At 44.1% G+C, this 18,627-nt stretch overlaps 1 protein-coding gene across 1 annotated transcript in view; it reads right to left on the bottom strand.

Annotated features, from left to right (window-relative positions):
* Positions 1-3,394: 3,394 nt before the first annotated feature.
* LOC137361392 (ubiquitin carboxyl-terminal hydrolase 48-like) overlaps positions 3,395-18,627 on the bottom strand; it is a gene marked incomplete at its 3' end in the record, with an annotated part of 85,748 nt that continues 70,515 nt past the window's right edge. The window contains exons 10-11 of the mRNA XM_068026264.1: positions 8,970-9,112; positions 3,395-3,466 (exon numbers count right to left, since the gene is read on the bottom strand). Of these exons, the coding sequence (XP_067882365.1) occupies positions 3,395-3,466; positions 8,970-9,112 (215 nt within the window). The remainder of the gene's footprint in view (positions 3,467-8,969; positions 9,113-18,627) is intronic.

Below are 18,627 nucleotides of genomic sequence, written 5' to 3'. Positions count from 1 at the left end.
TTCTCTCTCTCTCTTCCTCCCCCCCCTCTCTCTCTCTCTTCCTCCCCCCTCTCTCTCTCTCTCTTCCTCCCCCCTCTCTCTCTCTCTCTTCCTCCCCCCTCTCTCTCTCTCTCTTCCTCCCCCCTCTCTCTCTCTCTCTTCCTCCCCCCTCTCTCTCTCTCTCTTCCTCCCCCCTCTCTCTCTCTCTCTTCCTCCCCCCTCTCTCTCTCTCTCTTCCTCCCCCCTCTCTCTCTCTCTTCCTCCCCCCTCTCTCTCTCTCTCTCTTCCTCCCCCCTCTCTCTCTCTCTCTCTTCCTCCCCCCTCTCTCTCTCTCTCTCTTCCTCCCCCCTCTCTCTCTCTCTTCCTCCCCCCTCTCTCTCTCTCTCTCTTCCTCCCCCCTCTCTCTCTCTCTTCCTCCCCCCTCTCTCTCTCTCTTCCTCCCCCCTCTCTCTCTCTCTTCCTCCCCTCTCTCTCTCTTCCTCCCCCTCTCTCTCTCTCTTCCTCCCCCCTCTCTCTCTCTCTTCCTCCCCCCTCTCTCTCTCTCTTCCTCCCCCCTCTCTCTCTCTCTTCCTCCCCCCTCTCTCTCTCTCTTCCTCCCCCCTCTCTCTCCCTCTTCCTCCCCCCTCTCTCTCCCTCTCTCTTCCTCCCCCCCCTCTCTCTCTCTCTTCCTCCCCCCCTCTCTCTCTCTCGCCCTTCCTCCCCCCCACTCTCTCTCCCTTCCTCCCCCCCTCTCTCTCTCTCTCCCTTCCTCCCCCTCTCTCTCTCTCCCTTCCTCCCCCCCTCTCTCTCTCCCTTCCTCCCCCCCCTCGTCCCTCTCCCCCACCCCCTCGTCCCTCTCCCCCCCCCCTCGTCCCTCTCCCCCCCCCCCTCGTCCCTCTCCCCCCCCCCCTCGTCCCTCTCCCCCCCCTCTCGTCCCTCTCCCCCCCTCTCGTCCCTCTCCCCCCCTCTCGTCCCTCTCCCCCCCTCTCGTCCCTCTCCCCCCCTCTCGTCCCTCTCCCCCCCTCTCGTCCCTCTCCCCCCCTCTCGTCCCTCTCCCCCCCTCTCGTCCCTCTCCCCCCCATCACCCCCCTCCTCTCTGTTCCTCTCTCTGACCGTTGTGCAGAGCGGGAGCACTCAGCACAGCAGCTTTGTCGTTTGTCAGTTTATTTAAGAACATCACGCTCTCAGTACACAGCTGCTGAAGCATTAACGCGCTTCCCAACGTTGTACACATTCGAGGTTTAACTCGGGCTTTGAAAAAAAGTCGGAAAACCTCTAGTTTGTCAAAATTGGGAAGCCTGTTGCTTCTTCAGCAGCTGTGAAACTGATAGTGCGATGTTTTGAAAAAGGGCGGTCTGCAAGAAGACAATGGGAAATCTCCCATCTCCAGTCACAGACCCTTTGGCAAGGATGAGTAACGGCCGCAGGTACAGTTTACATCCGTGGGCCAGATGGAAACCTGTGGTGGGCTGGATCCTGGCCCGTGGGCCGTATGTTGGACAACTCTGTTTTAAACTAATACTATCCTTAACTTCCTGAGTAAGTCATGCATGGATCTTTCTTGCTGAGTTTTTTTGAATGGAATATATTTTTGTTGAACATTTTGAATTGTTTCTTTAAATGTTTGTTACTGTTCGTTTACTCCCATACCTTTTAGTCTACTTGCCTAATTAACTTCAACCAGCTCTCTCCTCATACCTATGTAATTGGCTTTGTTTAAGATTCTTGTTTGTGATTGGACTATGTCGCTTTCAAACTTAACATGGAATTCAACTGCATTATGATCATTATTTCTCAGCAGATCTTTAACTATGAGATGACCAATTAACTCTGCTTCATTGCGCAATAGATTTAAAATAACCTATTGATCCAGGACTGAGAGTGTGGTGGAGGTAGGTTCAATTGAAGCATTCAAAAGGGAATTAGGCTGTTGTATAAGAAGGAAGAATGTGCAGGGTTACGGAGAGAAGGCGGGGGAATGAAACTGAGTGAATTGCTCTTTCGGAGAGCCGGTGCAGACATGATGGACTGAATGGCTTCCTTCTGCACTGTAACAATTCTGTGAAACAGCCCTGAAAACATTCCACAAACTCATCTTTGAGACTACCCTTGCCAATTTGTTTGGTCCTCTCTAAGAAGATTAAAGACCACCACAATTAATGCATTGCCTTTGTTACAAGCTCCAATAATTTCTTGTTTAATGTTCTGTCCAACGGTATATCAACTGTTAAGGGGCTTGTAAACTACTACCACCAGTGTTTTCTGACTCTTGCTATTCCTAATCTCCACCCATACTGATTCGACTTCATGATCATCTGAGCCAAGGTCCTTTCTCACTAATGCCCTTACATCATCCTTTACTATCAAGGCTACTCCTCCTCCTTTGCCATTCTGCCTGTCTTTTCGAAATATTGTGGGGACTGGAATATTTATTTCCCAATTTCAGACAACCATGTCACCATGTCTCTGTAATAGCAATTAAATCTAAACCATTTATTTCTATTTGTGCCACCAGTTCATCTACTTTTTTTGCAGATGTTTCGTGCGTTCAGATAAAGAACCTTTAATTTCATTTTTTTTTACTGCTTCTTCCTGCATGGACCTTACTCGCTGAGGCACAATTACTGGTAAACTTTCTGTCCTGCTCCGCTTTCTTTACCCACATCGCTGGACTGTTCTATTGCCTCAGCTTCTCCGTTGATTTCTAAATCTCCCTTCTCCCGACCCCTCTCCCCGCCTTGTTAGTTCAAAGCCCTAAAAACAGCCCTAGTTATACGATTCGCCAGGTCACTGGTCCCAGTCCGGTTTAACTGAAGCCTATCCGAACGGAACAGCTCTCTCTTTTCTGAGTACTGGTGGCCAGTGCCCCATAAATCGAAACCCCTTCTTCCCACACCACTCTTTGAGCCACACACTTTAATTCTCTAATCTGCTTGACCCTATGCCAATTGGCAAGTGGCTCAGGTAACAATCCAGAGATGGCTTTGATGTTCTGCGTTTTAATTTGGACTCTAACTCCTCATACTCTCTCAGCAGTGATGATTGATTTTTTTCTACATTTCCTTTCTGTCTCCTACTTCTTTAATCAAATCTTTTTTCCCTCTATTCTCTTGCTGTACTGATCTGACTCTAATTCATCCTCCTCAGTCATTCCTGTTTCTTTCACAACCCTTTAATCTCATTGGTTAAGATGATACATCATTGGTTACACCTTGGCTAAGGCATAGATGCCCTGTTGTCCTTGCCAAGCCATTATCAGCTCACACTTCCAGGTAATGACAAAAGATATTTCACCAGAAAAAACTCTAATGGGGCACGCTGTAAGATGCTCCACTCCTGCAAGATCCAGCCCAATATTTGGTTAACAACTGGCTAATTAAATAGAAAAGCAAGTTTAAAAAATGGAATTTCATTGCATTAAACATCTCGTGCTTACCATGTGGACAGACAAGATCTTCGTTGAAGTTCAGGTCTTCATCATCTTTTTCTCCTGTTATCTCGTCATCCCCTTCAACAAATTACAATGTTGGATGATTTCCCCAAAACATACACAACAAAAATAAATGTCAAATTACACTAAATAGGCAACAAATATACATTAAATGAACATGAGCAATACAACACAAAGGATAAAAACATATCCAGAGAGACCTAAAATGAGGTGGAAGCGAGCCAACACAAGCTATCTTGAGAATTTTAATAGACACTTTCCAAATCTGTGCACCAAGTTTTGTTACAACAATGTTCTGTTAATAAGATCAATATTTATTGTACCTTTCAGATACCCTTAAAAATAATCACATGGCTGGCTCTGGGTTTTTTTGATCCAAGTGAAATCAGAATTTAACAAAAAATTATTGGCAACTGAGAATCTTTTGTGGATGCAAGTTGTTAGAATTCGTGTCATATGGTTTGTTCCAAAAGACCAAATTGCTGAACAATGTTATCTGGGGAAAAAGCATGACCTAACAATCACTCATGTCAGCTTGGCTCAGTTGGGAGCACCTTACTTCTATTAGAGGTTATGGATTTGAGTCCCACATCAGCAGACAAAGCAAGTTGACACTCCAGTACAGTAGAAGGAAGGTTAAAATGCCAAAGGTGTCATCCTTTAGATGAGATGTCAAACTAAGGCTCCGCCAACTATTCCGACGCTTGATAAAGATCCCGTAGCAACAACAACTTGCATTTATATAGCACATTTAACATTGTAAAATGTTCCCTGCTACTATTCAAAGAACAGGGAGTTCCCTCAGTGCCAAGCCAACATTCCTCCTCAACAAATACTAAAAAAATTAACTATTCATCTCACTGTGGGACACTGCAGGTAACAGAATGCCTATCATGTTTACATAAGTGCTGCACTCATAAGAAACTCTGTATGAAAGAATTTTGAGATACTGATGTGACAAAACGCTACATAAATGTAAGTATCTTTCCCCAGGTCTCTAAAATAAATATGGCTAAGTGTTATAATTTTAATCAAGTGACCTTCTTCACTCAGTTCAATTCTGCCCTTGTAATGAAAAGTCCATCACTCTTCTGAAACAGAGAAAACCCTTTAGTATTCAAGCAATAATCTTGCCCATGACCTCCTTCAAACAGCCACCTAATGGCTTAGGATCATCAGTTTAGTACACTACAGGAGTACAGCCTACCTTGAATGGCTCTGGGAAACGACATACTGAACTCATACATGAAAATGTTGTCACATTTTAGATAGGCAGTGCTGCACATGGGCATGGAAAGAGCTCCAGGAACTGTACCAGCTCGCTTTGAACTGAAGCTAACTGTAAACTCAGTGCTTAACACCAATGTTCCCAGAATGATATCTCTGAACAGATGCCTGGATTGTGGCGTATGAGGGATGTTCCTTTTTAAAATAAACACTACCGTACAAAAGCACAGGATGACTAAATGACCCATGTAGTCACCTGCAACCTGATACGAAACAAGGAGAGAAGAATTCTTCGCCTACCGAGTCTGAATGGATACATCAAAACCCACACAATGTTCTTAAATATCAGCTGCAGATTTTAGCTAGTGTGGGCACATGGCATGCAGGCAAGGTATTATGCTGTTTATAGTGAGCTTGGGTCAAAGGTTCTTAACCAGGGGTGTCCAAACGTGTCCTGTGGTTGGAGGCGGGGCGACGGCACATTACAAGATTTGTCCCACATAGGGGGCTGGTGATCAAATTTTGCAAAGATATCACTATTGATCAATGCAAGAAAAAATGTGCACTTTTGTGAACAAGCTTTAAATGAGAACACTAATTCATTAACTTACTTTCTTGTCACTAGGTTGAACATTGATTTAGTGAGATACCTGGCACTGTTTTTGATTGCACAAGTACCTGCCCTCACACAATGTTGCGATGCAGAGAATTCTGATACATGTCCATCTGTCAGTAGTGATCCTGCTCTCTTCATCTCCCTCTGTCTTTATCTCTCTCCCCCACTCCCTGCTCCTTCTCAACCCCTCTGTCCACTTTCCCTCCCCTCATCTCCCCCCCCCGTCTCCGCCCCCATCTACCCTCCCTCCCCACCACTCTCCCTTCGTCCACCTCCCTCCCCCCCACTCACTGTGACAACCTCCCTCGTCCGTGTCCCTCCCTCGCCCCCCGCGTCCGTTTCCCTCCTTCTCCCCCCGCGTCCGTGTCTATCGCTCTCCCCCCTCATCCGTGTTCCTCCCTCTCCCCTCCCACCCCCCACCAAACTCTGGCCCCCACCCATCTCTCTAATACCCATAATCACACCCCCCTCTGCTGCCCAGGTCAGTGTTGGTTTAAAGGGCTGCCGGACACACTCTGTGCTACCTCAGCACCGCTCCGCCCGATGCCTCTGGCTGTGTGCAGGCCCATTTCCTGTTCTCCCTTGGCCTCTCTTTCCCTCTCCCCTGAAGCAGCCATTCCCAATCATTCGCTCACTTGCTGAACTCCCCGAAAACAGCAGGGACAACCGATCCCAGCGCACCTGCGCTGCGAACTGCCAATATGCACTCACCCCACCCGGGCAGTCCACTGTCACATACACTGACGGCTCTCAATATTAAAATGTACACTGCGCAGAGTGGTTAGGCAGGACCTGCATCTGACAGACAGCGAACGCCTGTCTGAGATTAGTTAATCAAAGCCAAGCTACACCCCTCCTGCAATAGCTATTGGCTAGTCTCAGAGATCCTGTTATCAATCAAAGTCAAGCTAAGGGTAGCTCGTTCTCAGTCGCACAGGATTGGTGGGCTGGATTCTGGCCCACGGGCCATATGTTGCACAACTCTGTTCTAAACACAGCTACGATGGAAGAAAGACTGCTATGAACAAGAATGGTTAAATCCCACTTCTAACTTTTTTGAATAGAGAGAGCAGTTAATTACTTTTAAAAGAAATAAATAATTTGATGCACAAAAATTCGCACGGGCCAATTTTAACCTCCCAGCAGAAACCAGCAAGCAGGCAGTTAAAACGGCTGCAGTGGGTTGCAATTTTAACCTGTTCTTTTGAGCAGGCAACCAGGACACCTATCAGAAGGCAGCCCAGTTTTTCTTTAAATATGTGGATCACGCTCTGATAGCATCACAGTTTGACTACAATTTTAACGAGGTTGGCATGGGGAAGCATCATGACTTCCCCTGCCAGATCAACCTGGCAGCAAGCAGGCCCAGGACCAGAAAGGCAAGTTATGTTAAAAATCTTTTTCTGTTGCCTTGTGAGCCAAGAGGAGGAACAGGATAGTGCCTCTTACAACCAGGAAGATGTGGGCCTTCCCAACCCTGGGCTACCCTCCCCCTCCCCTGACCATAACACCTTTCCAAACTCCCTCCTAAGCACTGCCAGTAACAGTTCCCCCAGGTCCCAGGAAGGAGCCTCCTGCCACCTGAAACCCCACTCCTGCCTACCGTTCAGCTTCCCACCAGGATCCAGGCCCAATATTGCAGAGGCAGACAATTTCCCATGCATCTCGCCCGCCGACCACCGCCCCACCCCCGCCACATGCACAACTCCCTTACGGAGTTCAAATATGGGCTTTAGTGACCCGCGTTAGTGCCTCAGGAATTTATTGCTTTCTTGAATGTCTGAACACTATTCTGTTGTATTTTTTGAAAAATAATGGTCTTGGGCCTTGAAAAGGGCAGATTTCAGCTTGACTGATAGTCAGCACGGTTTTGTCATTTGCGATAGTCAGCACGGTTTTGTGAAAGGTAGGTCGTGCCTCACAAACCTTATTGAGTTTTTCGAGAAGGTGACCAAACAGGTGGATGAGGGTAAAGCCGTGGATGTGGTGTATATGGATTTCAGTAAGGCGTTTGATAAGGTTCCCCACGGTAGGCTATTGCAGAAAATACGCAAGTATGGGGTTGAAGGTGATTTAGAGCTTTGGATCAGAAATTGGCTAGCTGAAAGAAGACAGAGGGTGGTGGTTGATGGCAAATGTTCATCCTGGAGTTTAGTTACTAGTGGTGTACCGCAAGGTTCTGTTTTGGGGCCACTGCTGTTTGTCATTTTTATAAACGACCTGGATGAGGGTGTAGAAGGGTGGGTTAGTAAATTTGCGGATGACACGAAGGTCGGTGGAGTTGTGGATAGTGTCGAAGGGTGTTGTAGGGTACAGAGGGACATAGATAGGCTGCAGAGCTGGGCTGAGAGATGGCAAATGGAGTTTAATGCGGAAAAGTGTGAGGTGATTCACTTTGGAAGGAGTAACAGCAATGCAGAGTACTGGGCTAATGGGAAGATTCTTGGTAGTGTAGATGAGCAGAGAGATCTTGGTATCCAGGTACATAAATCCCTGAAAGTTGCTACCCAGGTTAATAGGGCTGTTAAGAAGGCATATGGTGTGTTAGCCTTTATTAGTAGGGGGATCGAGTTTCAGAGCCACGGGGTCATGATGCAGCTGTACAAAACTCTGGTGAGGCCGCACCTGGAGTATTGCGTGCAGTTCTGGTCACCGCATTATAGGAAGGATGTCGAAGCTTTGGAAAGGGTGCAGAGGAGATTTACTAGGATGTTGCCTGGTATGGAAGGAAGGTTTTACGAGGAAAGGCTGAGGGACTTGGGGTTGTTTTCGTTAGAGAGAAGGAGGAGGAGAGGTGACTTAATAGAGACATACAAGATAATCAGAGGGTTAGATAGGGTGGATAGTGAGAGTCTTTTTCCTCGGATGAGGATGGCAAACACGAGGGGACATAGCTTTAAGTTGAGGGGTGAAAGATATAGGACAGATGTCAGAGGTAGTTTCTTTACGCAGAGAGTAGTAGGGGCGTGGAACGCCCTGCCTGCAACAGTAGTAGACTCGCCAACTTTAAGGGCATTTAAGTGGTCATTGGATAGACATATGGATGTAAATGGAATAGTGTAGGTCAGATGATCGGCGCAACATCGAGGGCCGAAGGGCCTGTACTGCGCTGTAATATTCTAATTCTAATTCTAATTCTAAAATGGTTGCTTGTTACAGTAGATTTGAATTGGCCCACATGTTGCTTCCACAAGAATATCCCAGAGGTGAAAGGGAACAAAAATGACAATAAAGCAAAGCAGCCGAGGCCCGAGTAATCACCACATACTATCCCCATGTTTTCTTAAGTGTTGAAGACTGCAGACAGTGTCTCAACTTGCAAAAGTGCAATGATGGGAGCAGGGAACTTTTGAGAATATGTGGAAAATTGCACTAGCGCCATTACCGATAGCCTAAAGCTTTATACAAGATGGGAGCAAATGCCATCCAGTACCACATCAGGATACTTTTCATGGGTGTGATTAGCATATGGTGTCTCCACACCAAAATTAAGCCTGGACAAATTCCTAGTCTGTGAAGGATGTCACAATGAATTACCACAAATTTCTATCAGAAATTGTTTTAAAACATATTGCAAAAGATCAACATACAAAAGTACTGTGGTTAAATCAGTTATTTGCAGGTTTCCTGCAGGAAAGTGGCTTTGCATTTCTCATCACCTGTTTAGCTAGATAATGGAACAGCTGCACTCTTAACAAGCCCCTTTTGGAAAAATACCTTTGGCATGCAGATCGTTTGGGCCTTCTCCATTGCTTTTTCCATCCACATGATCTGGGTCATCTTCCTTTCCATCAAGCTGATCTAGTGCCAATTGACGCCAGCTTCGAAGTGAGGCTTTCCCCACCCAGTATCCTTCATGGCTAGAAAAATCACGAGTTGAGAACTAGTTAGGTTTTGAAAAGAAACAGTATCTAACTAGAAATTCAATTAAGTAGATTAACTTTACAAATTTGGAGTTCCAAGTGTCAGGACGGTACCCAAGTCAAGTTGTTCAAGACCACAAAAATAATAAATCTTAGTAAGAGAATAGAGTAGCTACATAATAGGATTACTTGGAAAAGCATACTACCTAACATAAGTACATTAGGAAAGCTGTTAACAATCTGCATCTTCCAGTTCAATGTAGGTAATTGAGACCATCTACCCAGTGATTAACATTCTCAGAATGAGAAGTAATAATCAGCATAAATCGGTGTCTCACAATGATAGTCATGGTAGCATCATTGTTTCACCACCAGCTAGTCCCGGTTCCAGTCACCTCTCAGTAGGGATGGCTTTGAACTAACAGGAAGGTCACCATTCAGGTGGCTTCTCTGCAGCAGCAGGTGACATCACAAAGTGTTGGGGCTGCTGCTGAGAAATTTAAAGGACAAGGTTTTTTAGATTTTTTAGATTCGAGATACAGCACTGAAACAGGCCCTTCGGCCCACCGAGTCTTTGCCGAACATCAACCACCCATTTATACTAATCCTACACTAATCCCATATTCCTACCACATCCCCACCTGTCCCTATATTTCTCTACCACCTACCTATACTAGTGACAATTTATAATGGCCAATTTACCTATCAACCTGCAAGTCTTTTGGCTTGTGGGAGGAAACCGGAGCACCCGGAGAAAACCCACGCAGACACAGGGAGAACTTGCAAACTCCACACAGGCAGTACCCGGAATCGAACCCGGGTCCCTGGAGCTGTGAGGCTGCGGTGCTAACCACTGCGCCACTGTGCCGCCCTGAAGGTTCTCTATGGCTGCTAGCTGCATTGCCTTGCAAATCCATGTTCCAGTCTGGGACATTACCAGGCAATTTGGGAGGGCCAGTAACCTTAGGCACCATGCACATTATCTTCTGCAGTGCCATTACAAGCAAGACTATGTTCCAGTATCCCACCCCCAGCTTATGAAAAGATAGTGGCGGAAACAGAGATTAAGCTGATGCAACAACAGAAGAGAAACCAGCAAAACTACTAAGTTCCAACTCAGAGACAGAGCAAATATAGAAGGGGGAGAGCTTTATTTAAGAAAGAAAAGTACGAGATAGGGTTGGTTAGCCTGTCACACCCACTCATTCTGAAAAGCAGTATGACAGAATGATTCGCCTACTCATTAGCAAACCTGCCCAATTTTCATTCCATTGAAAGCGATGGAATGAAATTGGGCTGGTATTTTTCTGGCAGGGCAATCCCTTCTGCCAGATTACCACCAATGTGGCGAAGGTAAAATTTTACTTCCACATGTGCACTGTTCTCACAAGGTAATTGAGTGGGTTTCTGGACTACCTACCATCCTTACACATTCATCAGTCATCTCTCTGGTTGATTGTTTTGCATAGCATACATTTCCATGGTAACAGCAGCATGTGGAGTACCATATATCATGGAATATTTAATCACTTTAGTTTATATTTATGCATATACATAACCCATTCCTACTATGAAGATTTTTTTCCCTAATGAGATTAAACGATACATATTAAAAATCCTGTCAATGGCATGCAGTTCCAGCCCACAAACTTTACTTCTGTGCCAGTTTTGAATCTCACATCTTATGTCAACATTGAAAAATCACTATTTGAAAATGAGAAAACTATACCTAAGGATATAGATTGCATTTCTTATGTAAACATTTTGCAGTTACAAATAGGTCCCAAATGTGATCAAATCACTTAAAATGTTTTTGAAAGTGAATGTTCTACAGTCTGAAAAAAAGTTTTATACAAAATAAAAAAAGATACACATTTCATAATGACACCACTGAGTTGTCTTTTAATACCTTTCTTAATTTTATTTCCAGAGTTTCAGCCTGCCTCAAATGCCTGTGTTTCAACTAGCTCAACAGTTAAGAGTAATGCCGTCAACCACATCTGCGCATTCCAAGCATGTGCAGGTTGCAGAATTTCCCAGCAGGAAATCTATGCATCAACTATAGTTGAAGAGTACAAGAATACAAGAGTATCCTTTGATCTTGAAAGGATTTTGAAGTTTTAAAATACCAGTTTGCTTAGTAGTGAGTGGTACTTACGCCACAAATAGTCAAATAGTTATGGGTTCAAGCCCTACTTCAGGACTTGAGCACACATTTTAGGCCAGTACTGTGCAATGTGTCAGCCACTAATCACATGTGGCTAATTGGGAATCCAGACGTAGTCAATTGCATTTTTGATTTAAAAAATGAATGCTTGACACCATCACTGGACTAGTGATCTCAATACTCGGATTTGCACAGCACCTGCATTTGTACATTGCGTGCATTTATTGGCAATGTGGCAAGTTGGAAAGCAGAGTATGTGCAAGTATTCAGTGATGGTTGTGTGGGCTTTAGTTCCTGTTACTGCTCATTGCCTGTCTGTTAAAATAGTGAGCAACATGGATGAAAACATCATGGAAAACACCAGCACCATTGTGTGGACAGGGCAGCTGTCAGCGTGGTCAGCTCAACCAGAGAACAGCTCTAGACCAGAAGAAAGCAAGTACAGCCAGTAACAATCAGCTATGTGGCCTGGTCCAATCTACAGCTCCTTTGTTATCTCTTGCCCCACCCCCACCTCACTTGCTTATAACCTGTGACTTTTCTAATATTTGTCAGTTCTGAAGAAGGGTCACTGACCCGAAACGTTAACACTGCTTCTCTTTTCACAGATGCTGCCAGACCTGCTGAGTGGTTCCAGCATTTCTTGTTTTTACAACCAGTAACAAGCCGCTCCAACAGGGCCTGCAGCATCCAACCGCATTCTGCACGGAGAGCAGGGGCAGGTCCGGCATGTCTCATTGTGCGAGTCAACATGCTCAGCAAGCAGTAGGCACTGCTCGCAAATGCTGGACAAAAACCAGAAGGTGCTGACTTTGCCGAATGAGAAAAACCGAAATGTTTTGCACTGAATGGTGCAAGATGTTTAAGTAAATATAAATGTGAAGTACAAGTACCTGTATTATGTGCAAGGTACCTTTTTTACTAAAATTAGTGCATGTGGCTAAAGGTGTCACTATAGCCACACCTGTGGCTCGCCAGCGATTTCTACTGGACAACACGATTTAAGCTGACACTTTCGTGCAGTGTTGAAGGGCTGCTGAATTGTTGGTGGCTCTGCTTTTCGGTCTGATAAAAGATTCCTTGAAGTTATTCAAGGAAGAACAGGGAACGCTCCAGGTGTACTGGGAAACATTCACTCTCAACTAAAAGAACTTGCATACAACCCCTGGACATCCCAAAGTACTTTGCAACCAATGAAGTGCTTTGCAAGTACAGTCAACTTATAATACAGCGGCCAATTTGAGCACAGCAAGGTCCCACAAACTGCAATGTGATAATGACTAGACTTTTTTTTTTTAAATGATGCTGGTTTTGGGATAAATATTGGCCAGGGAGAAATCCTGTGATCTACTTCGAATAATGCCATGGGATTTTATGTCCACCTGAGAGCGCAGACAAGGCCTCGGTTTAACATCTCATCTCCAAAAAAATGGCACATCCAGCATGCAGCACTCCCTCAGTACTGCACTTGGGTGTCAGCCTCAACTTTGCACTGAACTCCCTGGAATTTGATTTGACCCCATGACCGTCTGACTCAGAGACCAGAGTGTTACAAACTGAGCCATGGCTGATAATAAAACAGATCAACTTGCCATTCATCTCAATGATGTTTGTGGAACCTTGCTGCGTGCAGTTTGACTGCCATGTTTTTCCACGTAACTGTGATTACGCTTCAAGAGTAACTGAATGTCCCAAAGCACTTTGCCATCCACAGATACATGACAGTATATAAATGAAAAGGTATTTGCTTGTTCTTGGCTTTCAAAGGACTTTGAAAAATACTGAATTCTGAATTTTCTGAACTTTAGCTCAGATAGGTGATGATATCCATTAAGAAATGCTGTCTGCTATTATGAACTGCACAGACAGACGACAACTATGATTTAGCAGCATCTGAGACTGTGGTTACTTTGTTGATGGTTAAAAATGTTCATCGAAATTTCTTTGTCAAATCAAGTCTTTATTTTGACTGCATATAGTCAGTTATAAATCCCTCTTCTGAAAAATGTTAAATATAAAACCTTGGAAATTGCATAACTGATGATGCAGTATTTAATAGGATAACCTAGGTATATGGAAACCTTTTTTTAAAGCCCATTAATAATGCAAACTCGTCAAGAGCCCTGAAAGTTAATTTTACCTGGAAATTGCACTTCCTAATCCTTGCTTTCATGTCCATTATATTCCTGGTTTACAGCATTTAAAGACAGGAGCCGGCAAATGATGAGCAAAATGGTAGGACAGTACCCCAGGGATAAAAAAGGGCAATGATCAGGGTGGAGTTGACTAGCAGGAATGTGGAGAGGGTTATGACTGATGATTCAAAGCTATCACAGGTAGTTTGGGTCCCACAGTCTCTTGGGTCCATTTCTAATTGCTGTCCATTACTGCAGTGCAACGGCAATCCCAACCCCGCACCAACGCCCCCACCACCCCCCGCCCACTACTGCCAGACTCTGAAGCCCATCACGAGTCCTGATGGCCCTCTTCCTAACTGAACACACTCCAGACTGCATTTCCAGCACTCCCTGATTTAAGAAATACCAAATGTCCCTCTCCTAGTGAACCCACAACTTGTCCAGTACGACCACAACATCTCTCTTCAGTGTTTGAGACCTCCCTCCCAGTGCGATCAGATCTTGTGACTACCCCCACCCCTTCCCCCAAAACAGCGCTGGACCTAAGGACCCGATTCCAATATTGCTAGACTCTGGGTCCTCTTCAAAGTACTCCCCGCTAATAAGACAGTGTGTGTGGTAGTACCGCTTGACATAACATCCTTGTTCTTATAAAACTGCCGACTCACTGCGCAAAGCTTTGGGAAATCTGTTAGTACAAATGAATATGATTCAGAAATTAAGACTGAGAAACTGATTTAATATTGTGCCCAGCCTGAAGTACCCGAACTCATCATTTTGAACCATTAGATTCAGACAACTGTTGGTTTTTGTATGATGCTGCCTTATATGTGAAGTGAACAGAAACCCTTAGCATATTAGCTAGTGGTATGGCCAAAGTGCAGCTTTTCTTGATGCATCACAATCATCTAAAAATCACAAAATAGTCTACATATAGCCAAATAGTGTTTAGTAATGGGTGTTCTCAAACTAAACAACTGGCTAAACTACAAAATGTACTTCTTCATTTTAACTGTAGGAGGTGTGATTAGTGTCAGTTGTTTAACCTGTGCCAAGCCAGAGGCTCAACAGCAGCCACAGATCTTAATCTATCAAATTGACAGCGAAGATAAACCCCAAATGCTGGACAGCAGGGTGAAAGCTGCCTGAAGTAAGAAATTTTTGAGACTCTAAGGCAGAGACACGTGGCACAGAGCAACAATAAAAGAGCACAATTAGCAATTAAGGATTTCAACCAGACTGCGCATCACTGGTAACTTACTTTATTCAAAGCTCCTTCATTCAAATACAGTAATTCAAATATTTTGGCCTTAAATTCCCATTTTGTGCTTTTCACACATTGCCAAATTCAAAAAAAGAATCAAATTTCAGCACCTTAAAAAATACTTCAAATTCTGTATACTACACCCATCATTATGAAACTATGAGTATCAGCAAGAGGTGATTACAAAGAGAACTAAGATGAGAAATTTCTTCATTGAGGGTTGTAAATCTTTAAAATTCTCCAACCCAGCTGTTGAATATATTCAAGACTGAGATCGAGAGATATTTGGATGCTAAGGGAATCCAGGGATACAGGATAGTAGAATTGATATAGACAATCAACCATGATCTTACTGAATGGCAGAGCAGGCTTGAGGGCCTCTATGGCCTAGTCCTGCTCCTATTTATGTGTTTTTATATATTTGTTCATGGGATGTGAGCAGTGCTGGCAAGGCTTGTGCTTAGAACCAAAATACCTACTTCATAGTCTGAACTGCAAATCTTGTGTGGTTGGCACCAACTCTGGCCTGGTTTTATACTGTCAAATAATTTATACTTTTTCTTTCATCAGCTTCTTGGGCATCAAATAGGAAGAATGATGTGCACCAGGAAGAAGTTTACATAATGTCTATTAAGTGCTAGGAAATACAAAGTCAGAACAGATGCAACAGGCTGAAGGAATGGATTAGGAAAAATATAATTAGTCGTTCGGTAGTACAGAACTCCAGTATTGTTGAAAATAGAGACATTTTGTCAAAGCTTTTCATCTTGCATTCATCAGGACAGCCTTAGGCCCATATAGGGCCCGAGCCATTTGCTCACCATGCAAGCATGATGCTGAAATAGGGTGAACCAAAGTCATCCTGCGTGACAATGGCTACCTTAATCAGATCATTTCTCGCTGTATATCGCGCAAACATATGAACAGACCTGAGGTCGTCATTTTCAGCCCTGAAAAGTGCCCAGCCTACCTCAGATTATCCTGGAAGGGTAATGCATCCCAAAGATTTGAGCAACAGGTGAAGCTAGCTGTTTCACGCTGCTACTATGCAGTAGCAACACATGTGCTGTTCGCCACTAACAGGGTGCTGCCGTCAAGCCAAAAAGACATTCTGTGATATATGAATTTCCATGCCAATGTGATGCTAGATATATAGACCGTACATCCCAAAGACTGGTGGATCGCATCAAACAACATGTCCCTTTCGCTATTCGCAACGGGCAAGGTACAGGCCGTACCCAATCAGCCTGTTCTTTCAAAACCCAAAACACTGTATCCAACATTAGATGTGATTCCGCCCGTTTGGACAACATTTGCTAAATAATCCTCAGTGCGCCAAGAATTATGCTGACAACCAATTTAAGATTGTCAGTAGGGCTCACAGTGTGGTGCATTTGCGTGTACTGGAAGCTACATATATTAATACACAGGGCCTGTTCTTTGCAGACAGAAAGAACATGTACACACATTGCGCCTGTTTCAGCTAAACAAAATAAGTGACAGCCAGTCACTGGTTTATTCCTCAGGGCAATGCCTTGACCAGTCAACCTGCCTGGTTTAAATTTCAAACAAAGCTTGGCAGTTAACTGTCAGTCACCATAAACTGATACATTCTCCATGGCAATGCCACTACCAGAGTCCACTTGCCAACCAATCAGCACTCTCTTCCCATACAGTACAAATTTGTTGTTTCCCTTATTTTGGTATTCTTGCGAATTGTGCTGATGAGTGCAAGACAAAAGCTTCGACAAAATGTCTCTATTTTCAGCAATACTCAAAAATGTAAGTAGTAAAAGAGACTTATTTATAATCTTTTATACTTTTTAAAAAATAAAAGGTCAAAAGTCTAAAACTGCTACTGATGCTCACGACACAGGAGAAAAGCATGTTTTATCCCCAAGCATAAGAGTTCAAAAATTAGTTAAATCCCATAATGATCACCTAAAAAAATGGGTCTGGAGAAACCTTGAGGATCCCAGGACTTATCCTGAATGATCATGTCTCACAGGATTCCTTCCCTGTTGAAGAATCATTCCTTCAGAGATGCTGTACAAGAGCAAATCAGGCATTAAATAAAAGCACATATAATGCCTTCTGTCTGTTGAAGCACAAAGACACCCAGTGGTAGCATTCAAGCCAGGAATTGTCTTGTCCTTCAGGATGAGGATATAGCTGCAGCTGCAAGTGCCAATGGAAAATGGTGACATTGTGATGAAACATAGGCATAATAGGCTTAATTAGGTAGAATTTAGATATAGTTAATATATTATACCTTTTAGAATTAAAGATTGAATAAATGGTCAGTTTTCAAGACTCACTGAAATTCCCCTTTAAGAAGGTAGAGTTAAAAATTTCAAGGTCTTCCAAAGACCCTGTTAGAATAGAATGTGAACCAGAAACACCTTTTAGATAGGAAAATCCATTCAGCGTCTGTTGCCAGGGAATTGGAGGATAAACACATGTTGAAACATCCTGTGCTACCTCAGTAAGAGGTAGCAATAACCTTAATTAGTTGACACTGTTAGTAAAAAGACAGATTGACTCAAAAGGAGGGTTCAAGGTACCATATAAAGACAATTATAAATAAAATAAAATGGAATGGTACTTACAGAAACAGATGCCAAGTAAACCCAATTATAAACATTTTGACCAGGTAAATGCTCACAGCTTCAAGAGCAGGGGATTTTCAGCAAAAACATAAGTTTTTCGAGGAGGTGACTAACAGGATTGACGATGGCAGGGCGATGGACGTTGTCTATATGGACTTTAGCAAGGCCTTTGACAAGGTCCCGCATGGTAGGCTGGTCCAGAAGGTTCAAACACATGGGATCCAGGGTGAGCTAGCAAATTGAATACAAAATTGGCTTGGTGATAGGAGGCTGAGGGTGGTAGTGGAGGGTTGTTTTTCAGATTGGAGGCCGGTGACCAATGGTGTGCCGCAGGGATCGGTGCTGGGCCCTCTGTTGTTTGTCATATATATTAAAGACTTGGATGTGAATGTAAGGGGCATGATGGTAAGTTTGCAGATGACACCAAAATTGGTGGTATAGTGGACAGTGAAGAAGGTTGTCTAAGGTTACAACAGGATATAGATCAACTGGGAAAGTGGGCAAGGGAGTGGCAAACGGAATTTAACGCAGACAAGTGTGAAGTGATGCATTTTGGGAAGTTGAGCCAGGGCAGGACATATACAGTGAATGGCAGGGCACTGGGGAGTGTTGTTGAGCAGAGACACCTTGGGGTGCAAGTACATAGTTCCCTGAAAGTGGCAACACAGGTAGACAGGGTGGTGAAGAAGGCGTATGCATTCATCGGCCGAGGCATTGAGTACAAAAGTTGGGATGTCATGTTACAGTTGTACATGATGTTGGTTAGGCTGCATTTGGAGTACTGTGTGCTGTTCTGGTCGCCGCACTACAGGAAAGATGTGATTAAGTTAGAGAGGGTGCAGAAAAGATTCAGAAGGATGTTGCCTGGTTTGGAGGGCTTGAGTTATAAAGAAAGATTGGATAGGCTGAGTCTGTTTTCCCTGGAGCGAAGGAGGCTGAGAGGGGACATGATAGAGATATATAAAATTATGAGAGGCATAGATAGGGTAGATAGCCAGAGTCTGTTTCCCATGGTAGGGGTGACTAAAACTAGAGGGCATAGATTTAAGGTGAGAGGAAGGAGGTTTAAAGGGGATCAAAGGGGTACATTTTTCACACAAAGAATAGTGGGTATCTGGAATGAGCTGCCTGAGGAGGTGGTGGAGGCAGGAACAGTAGCAACATTTAAGAGGCATCTGGACAGGTACTGGAATGAGCAAGGCATAGAGGGATATGGAATTAATGCAGGCAGGTGGAATTAGTATAGGCATTATGGTCGGCATGGACGCGGTGGGCCGAAGGGCCTGTTTCTATGCTGTACGACTCTATGACTGGGGATGGTAGCTAATGATATT

Source organism: Heterodontus francisci, unplaced genomic scaffold (genome assembly GCF_036365525.1).
Source record: "Heterodontus francisci isolate sHetFra1 unplaced genomic scaffold, sHetFra1.hap1 HAP1_SCAFFOLD_1366, whole genome shotgun sequence".
Lineage (NCBI taxonomy): Eukaryota > Metazoa > Chordata > Chondrichthyes > Heterodontiformes > Heterodontidae > Heterodontus > Heterodontus francisci.
This window is presented reverse-complemented; position numbering and strand designations above follow the sequence as displayed.